Below are 19,670 nucleotides of genomic sequence, written 5' to 3' on the forward strand. Positions count from 1 at the left end.
ATAGTGCTTCTTACCCTAGAGGAATGAGGAGGAGGTTGTAGGTCGGAGGGTCATCTGAGTGGCTATGTCTGTCTACTTCTGGCAAGATAGCAACTAACTGAATGATGGTGAATGCTTCCCTTATTTTTTAGGTCGCCTTTGCTTGGTGGGACAAGGCTGATATGCTAAAATTATTATTAATTATTTTAAATTATTATTCAGGGACCACACAAATATGCTCCAGAGTTTGGCCACTGTCTGTTCACACACTTTACATTTCACATATTTTTCATCTCTATACAACATTAACTACCACAGTCTTGTAGCCAAGCTGTTGTCCAGCAGTAACTGCCACAGTCTTGTAGCCTAGCATGTGTCCAGCAGTAACTGCCACAGTCTCATAGCCTAGCATGTGTCCAGCAGTAACTGCCACAGTCTTGTAGCCTAGCATGTGTCCAGCAGTAACTGCCACAGTCTTGTAGCCTAGCATGTGTCCAGCAGTAACTGCCACAGTCTTGTAGACTAGCATGTGTCCAGCAGTAACTGCCACACTCTTGTAGCCTAGCATGTGTCCAGTAGTAACTGCCACAGTCTCATAGCCTAGCATGTGTCCAGCAGTAACTGCCACAGTCTTGTAGCCTAGCATGTGTCCAGCAGTCTTGTAGCCTAGCATGTGTCCAGCAGTAACTTGTAGCCTACAGTCCAGCAGTAACTGCCACAGTCTTGTAGCCTAGCATGTGTCCAGCAGTAACTGCCACAGTCTTGTAGACTAGCATGTGTCCAGCAGTAACTGCCACACTCTTGTAGCCTAGCATGTGTCCAGTAGTAACTGCCACAGTCTTATAGCCTAGCATGTGTCCAGCAGTAACTGCCACAGTCTTATAGACAAGCATGTGTCCAGCAGTAACTGCCACAGTCTTATAGCCTAGCATGTGTCCAGCAGTAACTGCCACAGTCTTGTAGCCTAGCATGTGTCCAGCAGTAACTGCCACAGTCTTATAGACTAGCATGTGTCCAGCAGTAACTGCCACACTCATGTAGCCTAGCATGTGTTCAGTAGTAACTGCCACAGTCTTATAGCCTAGCATGTGTCCAGCAGTAACTGCCACAGTCTCATAGCCTAGCATGTGTCCAGCAGTAACTGCCACAGTCTTGTAGCCTAGCATGTGTCCAGCAGTAACTGCCACAGTCTTGTAGCCTAGCATGTGTCCAGCAGTAACTGCCACACTCTTGTAGCCTAGCATGTGTCCAGTAGTAACTGCCACAGTCTTGTAGCCTAGCATGTGTCCAGCAGTAACTGCCACAGTCTTGTAGACTAGCATGTGTCCAGCAGTAACTGCCACACTCTTGTAGCCTAGCATGTGTCCAGTAGTAACTACCACAGTCTTGTAGCCTAGCATGTGTCCAGCAGTAACTGCCACAGTCTTGTAGCCTAGCATTTGTCCAGTAGTAACTGCCAAAGCCTTATAGCCTAGCATGTGTCCAGCAGTGACTGCCACAGTCTTGTAGCCTAGCATGTGTCCAGCAGTAACTGCCACAGTCTTGTAGCCTAGCGTGTGTCCAGTAGTAACTGCCACAGTCTTATAGCCTAGCATGTGTCCAGCAGTAACTGCCACAGTCTGGTAGACAAGCATGTGCCCAGCAGTAACTGCCACAGTCTTGTAGACTAGCATGTGTCCAGCAGTAACTGCCACAGTCTTGTAGCCTAGCATGTGTCCAGCAGTAACTGCCACAGTCTTGTAGACTAGCATGTGTCCAGCAGTAACTGCCGCAGTCTTGTAGCCTAGCATGTGTCCAGCAGTAACTGCCGCAGTCTTGTAGCCTAGCATGTGTCCAGCAGTAACTGCCGCAGTCTTGTAGCCTAGCATGTGTCCAGCAGTAACTGCCACAGTCTTGTAGCCTAGCATGTCCAGCAGTGACTGCCACAGTCTTGTAGCCTAGCATGTGTGCAGCAGCAACTGCCACAGTCTTGTAGCCTAGCATGTGTCCAGCAGCAACTGCCACAGTCTTGTTGTCTAGCATGTGTCCAGCAGTAACTGCCACAGACTTGTAGCCTAGCATGTGTCCAGCAGTAACTGCCAGTCTTGTAGCCTAGCATGTGTCCAGCAGTAACTGCCACAGTCTTGTAGCCTAGTATGTGTCCAGTAGTAACTGCCACAGTCTTGTAGCCTAGCGTGTATTCAGCAGTAACTGCCACAGTCTTGTAGCCTAGCGTGTATTCAGCAGTAACTGCCACAGTCTTGTAGCCTAGCATGTGTCCAGCAGTAACTGCCACAGTCTTGTAGCCTAACATGTGTCCAGCAGTAACTGCCAGTCTTGTAGCCTAGCGTGTGTCCAGCAGTAACTGCCAGTCTTGTAGCCTAGTGTGTGTCCAGCAGTAACTGCCAGTCTTGTAGCCTAGCGTGTGTCCAGCAGTAACTGCCACAGTCTTGTAGCCTAGCGTGTGTCCAGCAGTAACTGCCAGTCTTGTAGCCTAGCTTGTGTCCAACAGTAACTGCCAGTCTTGTAGCCTAGCGTGTGTCCAGCAGTAACTGCCAGTCTTGTAGCCTAGCGTGTGTCCAGCAGTAACTGCCACAGTCTTGTAGCCTAGCGTGTGTCCAGCAGTATTTGCCAGTCTTGTAGCCTAGCGTGTGTCCAGCAGTAACTGCCACAATCTTGTAGCCTAGCATGTGTCCACCAGTAACTGCCAGTCTTGTAGCCTAGCGTGTGTCCAGCAGTAACTGCCACAGTCTTGTAGCCTAGCGTGTGTCCAGCAGTAACTGCCACAGTCTTGTAACCTAGCGTGTGTCCAGCAGTAACTGCCCGTCATGTAGCCTAGCGTGTGTCCAGCAGTAACTGCCAGTCTTGTAGCCTAGCGTGTGTCCAGCAGTAACTGCCAGTCTTGTAGCCTAGCGTGTGTCCAGCAGTAACTGCCAGTCTTGTAGCCTAGCGTGTGTCCAGCAGTAACTGCCAGTCTTGTAGCCTAGCGTGTGTCCAGCAGCAACTGCCACAGTCTTGTAGCCTAGCGTGTGTCCAGCAGTAACTGCCACAGTCTTGTAGCCTAGCGTGTGTCCAGCAGTAACTGCCAGTCGTGTAGCCTAGCGTGTGTCCAGCAGTAACTGCCACAGTCTTGTAATCTAGCATGTGTCCAGCAGTAACTGCCACAGTCTTGTAGCCTAGCACGTGCCCAGCAGTAACTGCCACAGTCTTGTAGTCGAGCATGTGTCCAGCAGTAACGGCCACAGTCTTGTAGCCTAGCATGTGTCCAGCAGTAACTGCCACAGTCTTGTAGCCTAGCATGTGACCAGCAGTAACTGCCACAGCCTTGTAGCCTAGCATGTGACCAGCAGTAACTGCCACAGCCTTGTAGCCTAGCATGTGACCAGCAGTAACTGCCACAGCCTTGTAGCCTAGCATGTGACCAGCAGTAACTGCCACAGCCTTGTAGCCTAGCATGTGACCAGCAGTAACTACCACATTATGGGACTGTGTCCTAAAATCCTTTGTATAATGTAATGAATTTTTTTTCTGGGGGAAAACTGGAATAAAATCAGGGATTCAAGATCTGTACAACACAATTATAGGAATAAATCTTGCGTGCAAGATTCATTACTTATAAAAATTTGGCTAAAATTTAGACAATATGTACATGGAAATTAATGACTAAAAAAATATACATCGAGTATAAAAATATTAGTGTTGAGTATAATCTGAGCAGTGAACCATGACATTGAGTTAAAGCATTTATAACATTTATAAATAGTAAATTATGTGGAAGTTTAAATATATGTATACAATGACTCCAGGCTGTTTCGTGAATTTTTCGAATATTTTCGTGCCATGTTCGTGTGTCAGATGTTGCCTTCCTGTATAGACGGTGAGGTAAGCTTGAATTTCCTGCCAGACCAATGGGTCCAGCACGTGTGAGCGGATGCTGCTGGGTAGCTCACCAGAGGATCATTGGCTCTCACTTTCAAAGTTATCCTAAAACATCGTTACGTAGAGACATTTACCAGCCACACGGCCGAAACCACTGAAACACTTCGCCCCAGCTATGAGATCATTAACCGTCCTATTTCTCTATTACCAACACTACGAATAATAACTAAATGGGTCATTGGTTCCCCCAACCAGAATCCAGGGTAAGATGTAGACAGCAACTACATACCTGGAGGTTACCTGGAGGTTATTCCGGAGATCAACGCCCCCGCGGCCCGGTCCATGACCAGGCCTCCCGATGGATCAGGGCCTGATCAACTAGGCTGTTACTGCTGGCCGCACGCAGTCCGACGTACGAGCCACAGCCCGGCTGATCCGGCACTGACTTTAGGTATCTGTCCAGCTCTCTCTTGAAGGCAGCCAGGGGTTTATTGGCAATTCCCCTAATGCTTGATGGGAGGCTGTTGAACAGTTTTAGGCCCCGGACACTTATGGTGTTTTCTCTTAGTGTACCAATGGCGCCCCTACTTTTTATTGGCGGCATTTTGCATCGCCTGCCCAGTCTTTTACTTTCGTAGGGAGTGATTTCTGTGTGCAGATTTGGGACCATTCCTTCCAAGATTTTCCAAGTGTAGATTATGATATATCTCTCCCTCCTGCGTTCCAACGAGTACAAGTCAAGTGCTTCCAAGCGTTCCCATTAGTTAAGGTGCTTGACAGAACTTATACGTGCAGTAAAGGATCTCTGTACACTCTCTAGATCTGCGATTTCACCTGCTTTGTATGGAGATGTTAATGTACAGCAGTATTCCAGCCTAGAGAGAACAAGTGATTTGAAAAGGATCATCATGGGCTTGGCATCTCTCGTTTTGAAAGTTCTCATTATCCATCCTATCATTTTCTTTGCACGTGCGATCGTGGCACTGTTGTGATCCTTGAAAGTGAGATCCTCAGACATTACTACTCCCAGGTCCCTTACATTATTTTTCCGCTCTATTGTATGGCCGGAGTCAGTAGTATACTCTGTTCTAGTTATTATCTCCTCCAGTTTTCCATAACGGAGTAGTTGGAATTTGTCCTCATTGAACATCATATTGTTTACCGTTGCCCACTGGAAAACTTTGTTTATATCTTCTTGGAGGTTAACCGCGTCCTCAGCGGATGACAGCCTCATGCAGATCCTAGTATCATTCGCAAAGGATGATACGGTGCTGTGGTGTATATCTCTGTTTATGTCTGATATGAGGATAAGGAATAAGATGGGGGCGAGTACTGTGCCTTGTGGAACAGAGCTCTTCACTATGGCAGCCTCCGATTTAACTCTGTTGACCACTACTCTTTGTGTTCGATTTGTTAGGAAGTTGAAGATCCATCTCCCCACTTTCCCAGTTATTCCTTTAGCACGTATTTTATGGGCTATTACGCCATGATCGCATTTGTCAAATGCTTTTGCAAAGTCTGTGTATATTACATCTGCATTCTGATTTTCTTCCAGTGCATCCAAGGCCATGTCATAGTGATCCAGTAGTTGTGAGAGGCAGGAGCGACCTGCCCTGAACCCATGTTGCCCTGGATTGTGCAGATTTTGGGAATCCAGGTGATTTGCAATCCTGCTTCTTAGCACTCTTTCAAAGATTTTTATGATGTGGGATGTCAGAGCTATTGGTCTATAGTTCTTAGCTAATGCTTTGCTGCCACCTTTATGGAGTGGGGCTATATCCGTTGTTTTAAGTGACTGTGGAATTTCACCCATGTCCAAGCTCCTCCTCCATAGTGTACTTAGGGCACGCGAGAGGGGTTTCTTGCAGTTCTTAATGAAAACAGAGTTCCACGAGTCTGGGCCCGGGGCTGAGTGCATAGGCATATTGTCAATGGCTTTTTCGAAATCTATCCGAGTTAGGGTAATGTCGGAAATCTGGCATACATTTATGGAGTTTTGAGGCTCATTCATGAAGAAATCATTTGGGTCGTCGATCCTCAGACCGATTAGTGGTTCACTAAACACAGAGTCGTACTGGGATTTCAATATTTCACTCATTTCCTTGTTGTCATCTGTGTAAGTCCCATCCTGTCTGAGTAAGGGTTAAGACGACTGATAATTCCAGAATTTGGGATCGAATACCGATCACTTACGACTTTTCAGTACATTACCAAATGACTAAGAAAGGACGAGAGAGAGAGAAAAATCGGTCATTGGATGCTGGTAGCGTAGTAATTATAAACCACAAAATGTCTTGATATTGTTGCTCCAAATTATTATACTGAGGTAACTCCTCCTCCCTTCCAGAAGGTGAATGAAATTACAGAAAAAAAAAATAATGTTCTTATTGACTACGTTCATAAGTGTGCAATGAAACACTGGACAGAATATGTACAAAAAATAAACAGACAAAAGCAATATGAACTAAGTTAAACGTGGCTGGCTACATCCGTAGACTTTATTTGTCTGTCCTGAAGTCACGCTTTGGTGAAGACAATTTTAAACTTCCTTATCTGTGATTCACTCTCCGAACTTTGTTATTCTTTTTCTTTAGGCTTCTGTTTTATTACTTTCTTCTTGACTCTCACTCTGTCTCTACATGCGCTAGTCCCAAACCTGGGAAATGTGTTTCAGTGCAGAAAACATTACATATATATTTGAACACGATTTAAAATCGTTTACAAACCTTTATTCGAAATATAGAAGCACAGTAACGATGGAATGGTCATCATTTACCGTCAATAAATAAAACATTATTTATGTAGAATGCCAATCACAGAAACCTGACTGGAAGAGTTCAGAGATAACCCAGTCTTCGAAGAGATAAATTTTTGGCGATGTTTTAATCAGTCGCTGACCAGGATCAACTTATAACTGAGAAAGCAATTGTGGAAAAAATAAACAAATGAGAGGTGGGTAAAGATGAAGTCTGCGAACAAAGTTTCAAAACAGGTCAGGTAAGGAAACTATCAGAAAACAGGTCAGATCCGACCCGTCTTCTAAATTTACCCCCGTCTTTATCAACCTGTCTTCTAGCTTCCATTAACAGGTCTAAACTTTCCTCTCCAAAATGCGTATTCTCCGAGAATATCAGTGCCCCAACGATAATAAAATGCAATGTTTCAGAGCTAAATTATTACGGCATTCCTAAAAATCATGAAATCCATGTGTCATGAACGCTGCATGACGCATGGGTGCATATGCAGCAGTGCTGACGTAATGTAAACGAAGTACTTAATATACAAGTCACCTTACGTCATAAAGTCACAGCGTCTGCATTGAAGATGGAGTTTTTTGAGAACGAAATAAACTGTATGTGATCTATGATAAACGATGCAATAAACAGATGCCTAAATAATTACAACAATAATTTTCACAGTGTTCAATGCATGGTGAAATGAATATCATTACTCCACAGCGTAGTGATAATAGGTCGACCAGGAGCACAAATGTAATTTAATTCGAAACAGCTTGCTGGTCGCTTACTCGGACCAACGAATATGCCAGCAATCTCGAACGTACTGAGACAGTTTAGGAAAATAGCTGTAATTGGGTATCCTAATGCGAGGTATTGGGAGGTCTGAAACTGCCCATCGTACAGTGTGGACCAAGTTAGATATTTCCATCAAAATAAAGTATTAGGGATTAGTAAAAGATATGTGTGCTTGCTGAAGAGACGATATCCAACTCTGTTACGTTATTCTTTTCGCTGGGAAGCGCTAAACCCGGACCAAAACTGCCAGCAATGAAGGCGGAAGATGGGCTGTGAAGGATCAAATTTCTGGATGATTAGTAGTGTACACTAGAGTAACTGCAACAAATAAAGTACCAGGCATAACAATGCAGTTAATAGAGCATAAACTGCGTGCAGTTTTAAGACAAGTGTCGTTTCTGATTATCGTCTCTGTATCACACAGAATCAGTTTCATATCTCACCTCACATTGAGCCACTGGTTTAAGACAATATGTGAGTGCGACTGAAAATGCTCAAAGAGGGAAAATGTGTCCATAGCAAAAACGCAAGATATCAGGAAAAGGAAAGATTCTAACTAGTGACACTTCCGAAGATGGAAATGAAATTTAAGTGTGTGGAAATAACGCTGAAAGTGAAGAGTAGTTACGAGGCGAAGGTGAAGATTAAAGGGCAGTTATAAAGAATGGTGAAGACTGAAAGTGCCAGATTTACTAACGTTAGTAAATCTTTAAGCGGCAGACAGACTGAGAGAGACCAAAGACGAGAAAAAGATAATAGAATGAGCAACTTGACGATCACAGAGGGAAGAAATATCAGATTGCACGTAGACTTTCGATCTGAGATCAAGACGAACTCCCAAAGCAACCCGTATGACACGGCGTACAGTGGACCTTGTTTATCTGAAGCCAAAACACAGTAGTGTCTCGTAGTGTACTCGTTCGCCCTTGCTTTTCATTGGGGGAATGTAGCATCTCCTGCCGAGTCGTTTGCTTTCATAGGGAGTGATTTTCGTGCGAAAGTTTGCTACTAATTCCTTTAGGATTTTCCCAGTGTATATTATCATCTATCTCTCTCGTTTGCGTTCCAGGGAATACAAATCGCTAAACACATTTTGGCGATCACTAGTTTACACGCTGGTGAGAATGTTTAATAACCCACGTTAATGTTGCAGTTTTATAAACTGTAGTGTAAAGTACCCCATCTAGTGCCTGACACGTCCTCCACTCACGTGTATGTCGTGAGGTACAATCTTCCCTATATATTCTTGTTCTCATTTCATTTATGTATCTGCTGAAGAGGATCGCAGATGAAGATCGAAATATACAGACCAATTAATTTTGTGTGCTTTTGTCTCCATGTGGTTTATTACTGAACACTGACAAATGTTCAGTACGCTATAGTTATCCATTACTAAGAATGTTACCGAGGTGTGTGCAATGAAAGTGCCAACAGCGAACAGAATAGATGCGAGGGAAAATAAATAGCCATCAGTAAATAAGTTGTCAGTAAGAAAAGATGAAAAAGAAGTGAGGTGCGTGAGAAATTTTTATAATAAAAGATCAAGCGCTAAACCCACGATGGTGCGCGAGAAAGTATCCAAATATCACGAGCTACAGTGACGATGAGAACTGGAGAAGATAATAACAATGACAAAATGTTCGGTGTCAAGAAGATTGTTTACTATGTCCAATGAAGATGCAGTGGCGCATATCCAACGGAGTGAGAATTCTTGGGTCCACATACTTTATGATGAAGCCCAGAACTAAACTTATGTCTGGGTACAGACGAAGATGAAGATTCCAACAAGTTACAGCGAGAGTCGCAGTTGAATCCTCCATAAAGAAAATGAGAGGAATTGTAATCTCCAAGAGGGAGAAATATTTTCACAAAAAATAGAACCAGGATCAGCATATCATCTGACGATATATGTCACGAAGGATGTATAATTTTATATATATATATATATATATATATATATATATATATATATATATATATATATATATATATATATATATATTGTATATATCATATATATTGTATATATTGTATAGAAAGGGGTTTAGTTATAGGTAATACATATTTTAAGAAAAAGAGGATAAATAAGTATACAAGATATGATGTAGGGCGAAATGACAGTAGTTTGTTGGATTATGTATTGGTAGATAAAAGACTGTTGAGTAGACTTCAGGATGTACATGTTTATAGAGGGGCCACAGATATATCAGATCACTTTCTAGTTGTAGCTACACTGAGAGTAAAAGGTAGATGGGATACAAGGAGAATAGAAGCATCAGGGAAGAGAGAGGTGAAGGTTTATAAACTAAAAGAGGAGGCAGTTAGGGAAAGATATAAACAGCTATTGGAGGATAGATGGGCTAATGAGAGCATAGGCAATGGGGTCGAAGAGGTATGGGGTAGGTTTAAAAATGTAGTGTTAAGAGTGTTCAGCAGAAGTTTGTGGTTACAGGAAAGTGGGTGCGGGAGGGAAGAGGAGCGATTGGTGGAATGATGTAAAGAGAGTAGTAAGTGGGAAAAAGTTAGCATATGAGAAGTTTTTACAAAGTAGAAGTGATGCAAGGAGGGAAGAGTATATGGAGAAAAAGAGAGAGGTTAAGAGAGTGGTGAAGCAATGTAAAAAGAGAGCAAATGAGAGAGTGGGTGAGATGTTATCAACAAATTTTGTTGAAAATAAGAAAAAGTTTTGGAGTGAGATTAACAAGTTAAGGAAGCCTAGAGAACAAATGGATTTGTCAGTTAAAAATAGGAGAGGAGAGTTATTAAATGGAGAGTTAGAGGTATTGGGAAGATGGAGGGAATATTTTGAGGAATTGTTAAATGTTGATGAAGTTAGGGAAGCTGTGATTTCGTGTATAGGGCAAGGAGGAATAACATCTTGTAGGAGTGAGGAAGAGCCAGTTGTGAGTGTGGGGGAAGTTCGTGTGGCAGTAGGTAAAATGAAAGGGGGTAAGGCAGCCGGGATTGATGGGATAAAGATAGAAATGTTAAAAGCAGGTGGGGATATAGTTTTGGAGTGGTTGGTGCAATTATTTAATAAATGTATGGAAGAGGGTAAGGTACCTAGGGATTGGCAGAGAGCATGCATAGTTCCTTTGTATAAAGGCAAAGGGGACAAAAGAGAGTGCAAAAATTATAGGGGGATAAGTCTGTTGAGTATACCTGGTAAAGTGTATGGTAGAGTTATTATTGAAAGAATTAAAAGTAAGACGGAGAATAGGATAGCAGATGAACAAGGAGGCTTTAGGAAAGGTAGGGGGTGTGTGGACCAGGTGTTTACAGTGAAACATATAAGTGAACAGTATTTAGATAAGGCTAAAGAGGTCTTTGTGGCATTTATGGATTTGGAAAAGGCGTATGACAGGGTGGATAGGGGGGCATTGTGGCAGATGTTGCAGGTGTATGGTGTAGGAGGTAGGTTACTGAAAGCAGTGAAGAGTTTTTACGAGGATAGTGAGGCTCAAGTTAGAGTACATAGGAAAGAGGGAAATTATTTCCCAGTAAAAGTAGGCCTTAGACAAGGATGTGTGGTGTCACCGTGGTTGTTTAATATATTTATAGATGGGGTTGTAAGAGAAGTAAATGCGATGGTCTTGACAAGAGGCGTGGAGTTAAAAGATAAAGAATCACACATAAAGTGGGAGTTGTCACAGTTACTCTTTGCTGATGACACTGTGCTCTTGGGAGATTCTGAAGAGAAGTTGCAGAGATTGGTGGATGAATTTGGTAGGGTGTGCAAAAGAAGAAAATTAAAAGTGAATACAGGAAAGAGTAAGGTTATGAGGATAACAAAAATATTAAATGATGATAGATTGGATATCAGATTGGAGGGAGAGAGTATGGAGGAGGTGAATGTATTCAGATATTTGGGAGTGGACGTGTCAGCGGATGGATCTATGAAGGATGAGGTGAATCATAGAACTGATGAGGGGAAAAGGGTGAGTGGTGCACTTAGGAGTCTGTGGAGAGAAAGAACTTGGTCCTTGGAGGCAAAGAGGGGAATGTATGAGAGTATAGTTTTACCAACACTCTTATATGGGTGTGAAGCATGGGTGATGAATGTTGCAGCGAGAAGGCTGGAGGCAGTGGAGATGTCATGTCTGAGGGCAATGTGTGGTGTGAATATAATGCAGAGAATTCGTAGTTTGGAAGTTAGGAGGAGGTGCGGGATTACCAAAACTGTTGTCCAGAGGGCTGAGGAAGGGTTATTGAGGTGGTTCGGACATGTAGAGAGAATGGAGCGAAACAGAATGACTTCAAGAGTGTATCAGTCTGTAGTGGAAGGAAGGCGGGGTAGGGGTCGGCCTAGGAAAGGTTGGAGGGAGGGGGTAAAGGAGGTTTTGTGTGCGAGGGGCTTGGACTTCCAGCAGGCGTGCGTGAGCGTGTTTGATAGGAGTGAATGGAGACGAATGGTTTTTAATACTTGACGTGCTGTTGGAGTGTGAGCAAAGTAACATTTATGAAGGGGTTCAGGGAAACCGGCAGGCCGGACTTTAGTCCTGGAGATGGGAAGTACAGTGCCTGCACTCTGAAGGAGGGGTGTTAATGTTGCAGTTTAAAAACTGTAGTGTAAAGCACCCTTCTGGCAAGATAGTGATGGAGTGAATGATGGTGAAAGTTTTTCTTTTTTGGGCCACCCTGCCTTGGTGGGAATCGGCCAGTGTTATAATAAATAATATATATATATATATATATATATATATATATATATATATATATATATATATATATATATATATATATATATTTATTAGTAAACTCTAGGTAGTAAGTTGGTAGACAGCAACCACCCAGGGAGGTACTACCGTCCTGCCTATAATAGTAAACTCTAGGTAGTAAGTTGGTAGACAGCAACCACCCAGGGAGGTACTACCGTCCTGCCAAGTGAGTGTAAAACGAATGCCTGTAATTGTTTTACATGATGGTAGGATCGCTGGTGTCTTTTGTCTGTCTCAAAAATATGCATTACAGGTACGTCTTGCTACTTATACTTAGGTCACACTACACATATATGTACATCAATAACAACACTGCGCTAGCCAAGGATTCGAACCCATGTTGTACTGGCCTGCCTCATGGTAAGCGAGAACCACATGACGCTTTAAACCACAGGACCACCCAACCCTACAAGACTGGTGCAGCCAGAGCACAGCTAGCTGTTGGGCCGATATCCGAGGGCATATGGAGGTGTGGGAGCTTCTAAGCTAATTTCATTCTCATCCCTGTTTGGTGTACTAGCCTCACGAGCAGTGTTGTTATTGATCAATACCACCCGTTCGTGGTTACAATAATATATAAATACTGCTCGTGAGGCTAGTACACAAAACGGGGATGAGAATGAAATTAGCTTAGAAGCTCCCACACCTCCGTATGCCCTCGGATGGTGGCCCAACAGCTAGCTGCTCTCTGGCTGCACCAGTCTTGTAGGGTTGGGTGGTCCTGTGGTTTAAAGCGTCATGTGGTTCTCGCTTACCATGAGGCAGGCCAGTACAACATGGGTTCGAATCCTTGGCTAGCGCAGTATTGTTATTAATCAATACCACTCCTTTGTGGTTACAATAATATACATGTACATGTTTATTTATACACACTCATCTGAGATTTCTTTGATTTTATCTTAATAGTTCTTGGTCTTATTACTTTTCCTTTTATATCCATGGGGAAGTGGAATAAGAATCTTTCCTCCGTAAGCCATGCGTGTTGTAAAAGTTAACTAAAATGCCGGGAACAATAGGCTAGTAACCCCTTTTCCTGTAATAATTACTAAAAAGAATAAGAGAAAATTGTCTAAGTGGGAAGTCTGAACGTGCGTGGATGTTGTGCAAATGATAAGAAAGAGATGATTGTAGATGTTATGAATGAAAAGAAGCTGGATGTCCTGGCTTTAAGTGAAACAAAGTTGAAGGGGGTGGGAGAGTTTCAGTGGAGAGGAATAAATGGGATTAGATCAGGGATTTCAAATAGAGTTAGAGCTAAAGAAGGAGTAGCAATAATGTTGAAGGATAAGTTATGGCAGGAAAAGAGGGACTACGAATGTATTAATTCAAGGATTATGTGGAGTAAAATAAAGGTTGGATATGAAAAGTGGGTTATAGTAAGCGTATATGCACCTGGAGAAGAGAGAATTGTAGAGGAGAGAGAGAGAGAGAGAGAGATTTTGGGAAATGTTGAGTGAATGCGTAGGGAGTTTTGAACCAAGTGTGAGAGTAATGGTGGTTGGGGATTTCAATGCTAAAGTGGGCAAAAATGTTGTGGAGGGAGTAGTAGGTAAATTTGGGGTGCCAGGGGTAAATGAAAATGGGGAGCCTTTAATTGAGCTATGTGTCGAAAGAGGTTTTGTAATAATACATATTTTATGAAGAAGGGGATAAATAAATATACAAGGTATGATATAGCACGTAATGAAAGTAGTTTGTTAGATTATGTATTGGTGGATAAAAGGTTGATGGGTAGACTCCAGGATGTACACGTTTATAGAGGGGCAATTGATATATCGGATCATTATTTAGTTGTAGCTACAATTAGAGTAAGAGGTAGATGGGAAAAGAGGAAAATGGCAACAACAAGTAAGAGAAAGGTGAAAGTGTATAAACTAAGGGAGGAGGAAGTTCGGGTGAGATATAAGCAACTATTGAAAGAAAGGTGGGCTGGTGCAAGTATGAGTAGTGAGGGGGAGAGGGGTTGAAGAGGGTTGGAATAGTTTTAAAAATGTAGTATTAGAATGTGAGGCAGAAGTTTGTGGTTATAGGAGGGTGGGTGTAGGAGGAAAGAGGAGCGACTGGTTGAATGATGAAGTAAAGGGTGTAATAAAAGAGAAAAAGGTAGCTTATGAGAGTTTTTTTTACAAAGCAGAAGTGTTATAAGAAGAGTAGAGTATATGGAGAATAAAAGAAAGGTGAAGAGTGGTGAGAGAGTGCAAAAGGAGAGCAGATGATAGAGTGGGAGAGGCACTGTCAAAAAATTTTAATGAAAATAAAAAATTTTGGAGTTAAACAAGTTAAGAAAGATAAGGGAACGTATGGATTTGTCAGTTAAAAACAGAGTAGGGGAGTTAGTAAATGGGGAGATGGAGGTTTTGGGTAGATGGCGAGAATATTTTCAGGAACTTTTAAATGTCGACGAAGAAAGGGAAGCGGTAATTTCATGCACTGGCCAGGGAGGTATACCATCTTTTAGGAGTGAAGAAGAGCAGGATGTGAGTGTGGGGGAGGTGTGTGAGGCATTACGTAGAATGAAAGGGAGAAAAGCAGCTGGAACTGACGGGATCATGACAGAAATGTTAAAAACAGGGGATGATATAGTGTTGGAGTGGTTGGTATTTTTGTTTAATAAATGTATGAAAGAGGGGAAGGTACCTAGGGATTGGCAGAGAGAGGGAAGGGGGACAAAAGAGACTGTAAAAATTATAGAGGAATAAGTTTACTGAGTATACCAGGAAAAGTGTACGGTAGGGTTATAATTGAAAGAATTAGAGGCAAGTCAGAATGTATGATTGCGGATGAGCAAGGAGGTTTCAGAGTGGGTAGGGGATGTGTAGATCAAGTGTTTACATTGAAGCATATATGTAAACAGTATTTAGATAAAGGTAGCGAAGTTTTTGTTGCATTTATGGATTTAGAAAAGGCATATGATAGAGTGGATAGGGGAGCAATGTGGCAGATGTTGCAAGTATATGGAATAGGTAGTGAGTTACTAAATGCTGTAAAGAGTTTTTATGAGGATAGTGAGGCTCAGGTTAGGGTGTTTAGAAGAGAGGGAGACTACTACCCGGTAAAAGTAGGTCTTGGGGATGTGTAATATCACCATGGTTGTTTAATATATTTATAGATGGGGTTGTAAAAGAAGTAAATGCTAGGGTGTTCGGGAGAGGGGTGGGATTAAATTATGGGGAATTAAATACAAAATGGGAATTGACACAGTTGCTTTTTGCTGATGATACTGTGCTTATGGGAGATTCTAAAGAAAAAATGCAAAGGTTAGTAGATGAGTTTGGGAGTGTGTGTAAAGGTAGAAAGTTAAAAGTGAACATAGAAAAGAGTAAGGTGATGAGGGTATCAAATGATTTAAAGAAAAATTGTATCAAATTGGGGAGGAGGAGTATGGAAGAAGTGAATGTTTTCAGATACTTGGGAGTTGACGTGTCGGCGGATGGATTTATGAAGGTTGAGGTTAATCATAGAATTGATGAGGGAAAAAAGGTGAGTGGTGCGTTGAGGTATGTGTGGAAACAAAAAACGTTGTCTATGGAGGCAAAGAAGGGAATGTATGAAATTATAGTAGTACCAACACTCTTATATGGGTGTGAAGCTTGGGTTGTGAATGCAGCAGCGAGGAGGCGGCTGGAGGCAGTGGAGATGTCCTGTCTAAGGGCAATGTGTGGTGTAAATATTATGCAGAAAATTCGGAGTGTGGAAATTAGAAGAAGGTGTAGAGTTAATAAAAGTATTAGTCAGAGGGCTGAAGAGGGGTTGTTGAGGTGGTTTGGTCATTTAGAGAGAGTGGATCAAAGTAGACTGACATGGAGAGCGTATAAATCTGTAGGGGAAGGAAGCCGGGTCGGGGTCGTCCTCGAAAAGGTTGGAAGGAAAAGGTAAGGGAGGTTTAGTGGGCGAGGGGCTTGGACTTCTAGCAGGCGTGCATGAGCGTGTTCGATAGGAGTGAATGGAGACGAACGGTATTTGAGACCTGACAATCTGTTGGGGTGTGAGCAGGGTAATATTTAGTGAAGGGATTCAGGGAAACCGGTTATTTTTATATAGCCGGACTTGAGTCCTGGAAATGGGAAGTACAATGCCTGTACTCTAAAGGAAGTTTTCGGGATATTAGCAGTTTGGAGGGATATGTTGTGTATCTTTATACGTATATGCTTCTAAACTTGCGTTCTGAGCACCTCTGCAAAAACAGTGATTATGTGCGAGTGAGGTGAAAGTGTTGAATAATGATGAAAGTATTTTCTTTTTGGGTCACCCTGCCTCGGTGGGAGACGGCCGACTTGTTAAAAAAAAAATAAACCTACATATACAACATACTATCTACTCTACTACACACCAATTCACATATATACAAACAGGGAGGCTCCCTCACACCCCACCCCTTCTGCAGGCTGCTCAACCTGCAGGCTGCTCAACCTGCAGGCTGTACAAGTACTCTCCCAAAACTTTAATAGGCCTCTCCACACTAGGGTCTTACAGGTAAACATGAGAGCACTTGAACCAATAAAATAACCTATGATATATACTTACAAAAAAAATCCCTACAAACACAAAATCGTGACGTCTTAGGACAATTGCTCCAGCTGCTGCGCTCCACGAACTGCCTCCAAACACACCTCACTCTCCTATCCTGGCCACTCTGACTGACGAGAGATAATAGGCGTCCGGTTTCAGAACCAATTTCGGAAACTGACATTATACATGGAACGTTGTTTTTATACAATATTCACGTTGTTCACGATCTACATTAACTACATTGATGAGGAAATAAATAGCGACGTCAGCAAGTTTGACAAAGGCTTTATCGTATCTCTTCTTAAAGCTATGTATGGATCTCGCCTCTACTTCACTCTCCAGATTGTTCCAATTCATGACAACATTAAGGTTTAAGAAATACTTCCTAACATCCTTTATGACCTCTTGTTCCTGTAACCCATTTCTGAAACATTCTGTCAGTGTTCTTTTCAATTCCTCTCTTATTTGCACACTAGAATGTTACAGAATGACCTTTTCCTAGGTTCTAATCCTAGGGAAAGGAAATAACTATGGCATTTATATGCTAAACAATGAAGATCTTAGTCAAAGTGAATGCAAGAAAAATTTAAGAATTTTGGTCAGCAGAAGGTTAAAGCCAAGACGTGTGTTTGCTTGTCTTGCGGTATTTTGAACTACGTCAATCGAAATGTGAAATTCCACTATAGGTGAACAAATTTAGGTAAACCTCATACTTTTGGACGAAAAGTGCAAGGCCTGGAAATTCACCAGGAACCCATTCTAATGTGAAGTAGCTGAAGTTTCGGAAGAAGTGCAGAAGAGTTTCTTGAGCTGAAGTTTAACTTCTCAGCAGAGGATTTCAAACCTCACATTAAGCAGTACGGATTCTGACGATATTTGTGTCCACGTATCTTCGTGAGGTTGCATTTTCTGCACACGGTGCTGTCAAAGCCAAAGAGAAAAACAATTCGGACTTGCAGGAGACTTCGGTTGTGTTCTCTCTGGCACGTCTCGGGCTCTGTTATCTAACAAGTGCTGTCAAAAAACTCACTACATGTTTTTCCACTTTATATATTGTATTTGCTCCTTAAAGATTCTTTCAGAGTTACAAAAAATAAAGTATAGATGATATAAGCACCCAGTGATTCCAAGTCTCCTTAACTGTTAATTTCGTAACTTGTGCCGCTCTGTGCTTTGTGTTAAGCAGAAAATAAATATTAGTAGTATAGGTAGTTTATAGAGATTTATAGTGATGGGTGAGGTGTTTAGAATCCTCATTTTCTATACAGTATCGAAGTAAATTTTAAGATACATGAACGGGGTATACATTTGAGCATATATGTACAAAATGACAGTGGGAAGAATCTTTTGTTTTTTTTTTAAGTAAATTCGTTTGTTAAGGAAGCTGGAACAATGCCCAAGGCAATCGTAAATATACAGGTAATATACTTTATTTAGTCTCTAAAATTGAACTGTATGTGCAATGGAAACACTTGTATTTTGGGCCTATGGAGATATTTTTTTTGTAACCAAAAACCAAACGTTACTCAATCTAAAGTAAGCTAAAATTTAACTTCTAATTTAGGTAAGGCTAAGTTACCCTTCTTTGTTAACCCCCAGAAATGCTTTTCCCCCAATGATCCAAAATATGACGCGTGTTCATTGTAGAACCCACTAAATATTGCGAAATGTGCATAACCTATCGGTGGGCTCAAAACAGAAAAATCGTTTCAGATTAGATAGCTTCAGTATACATCGAAATGTGTTCCGTTATCCATGTAATGAGTAAATTCACAGTTTTCGCCTTAATTGTCAAGGCAGCGTTGCTCGTGCAGTTTTCTGCTTTGTGTTTACCATTTTCTCCACATTTCCATGTGTTTTTTTATCATTTGCTTCGCTCCTAATTTCTGAGCATTTGTGTCTTCCTTTACTCCTCATTACCACAATGAACTCACATATTTCACACCTCATTTCCAGCGTTTCATTTGCTAGTGTGTGACTAGAGGTTTCTCTTCCCGACACAGAGCCGGAGACGGTGATCATAGGTGGTCCTGACGTCTACATCAACACTGGCAGCCGTCTGGCTCTAACGTGTAGTGTAAAGTACAGCCCCGAGCCTCCTGCCTTCATCTTCTGGTACCACGACGATAAGGTGATAACTTCATTTCTACCCATCTTCCTTTTTCTCTTTCTTACATCCTCCCTCCTACTCATCTGGTCGCTTTACCACCAAAGCATCAAAGATACTTTAATAACAAATATGGGTTTATAGGGATTAAAGTGGGATAGGGTCGTCCTCGAAAAGGTTGGAGGGAGGGGGTAAAGGAGGTTTTGTGGGTGAGGGGCTTGGACTTCCAGTAAGCGTGCCTAAGCGTGTTAGAGAGGAGTGAATAAAGCCGAATGGTATTTGGGACCTGACGAGCTGTTGGAGTGTGAGCAGGGTAATATTTAGTGAAGGGATTCAGGGAAACCGGTTATTTTATATAGCCGGAATTGAGTCCTGGAAATGGGAAATACAATGCCTGCACTTTAAAGGAGAGGTTTGGGATATTGGCAGTTTGGAGGGATATGTTGTGTATCTTTATACGTATATACTTCTAAACTTTTGTATTCTGACCACCTCTGCAAAAACAGTGATTATGTGTGAGTGAGGTGAAAGTGTTGAATGATGAAAGTATTTTCTTTTTGGGGATTTTCTTTCTTTTTGGGTCACCCTGCCTCCGTGGGAGACTGCCGACTTGTTAATATATATATATATATATATATATATATATATATATATATATATATATATATATATATATATATATATATATATATAAATATATATATATATATATATATATATATATATATATATATATATATATATATATTATATATAAACGTAGATATTCATCTTTACACGTATTCATGCATGAAGATATATATATTCGTCAAAATATGCAGTGACAAACACACACACACATTCATTGCTAACATCGTAATGGCCATCTACAATTCTGAATCTAAATCAGGTACGATCATTTACAACAGCAGCCTCTAACTGTACTAATTACTGAACACTGCAGACTTAGAGTTTAACTGTTGTTTC

General features: G+C 41.7%; 1 protein-coding gene across 1 annotated transcript in view; it reads left to right on the forward strand.

Annotated features, from left to right (window-relative positions):
• LOC128700671 (neurotrimin-like) overlaps positions 1 to 19,670 on the forward strand; it is a 388,655-nt gene that overhangs the window by 340,062 nt on the left and 28,923 nt on the right. The window contains exon 5 of the mRNA XM_053793960.2: positions 18,601 to 18,728. Coding sequence (XP_053649935.2) covers positions 18,601 to 18,728 — 128 coding nt within the window. The remainder of the gene's footprint in view (positions 1 to 18,600; positions 18,729 to 19,670) is intronic.

The sequence above is a fragment of the Cherax quadricarinatus genome, chromosome 56 (genome assembly GCF_038502225.1).
Source record: "Cherax quadricarinatus isolate ZL_2023a chromosome 56, ASM3850222v1, whole genome shotgun sequence".
In the NCBI taxonomy this organism is placed as follows: Eukaryota; Metazoa; Arthropoda; class Malacostraca; order Decapoda; family Parastacidae; genus Cherax; species Cherax quadricarinatus.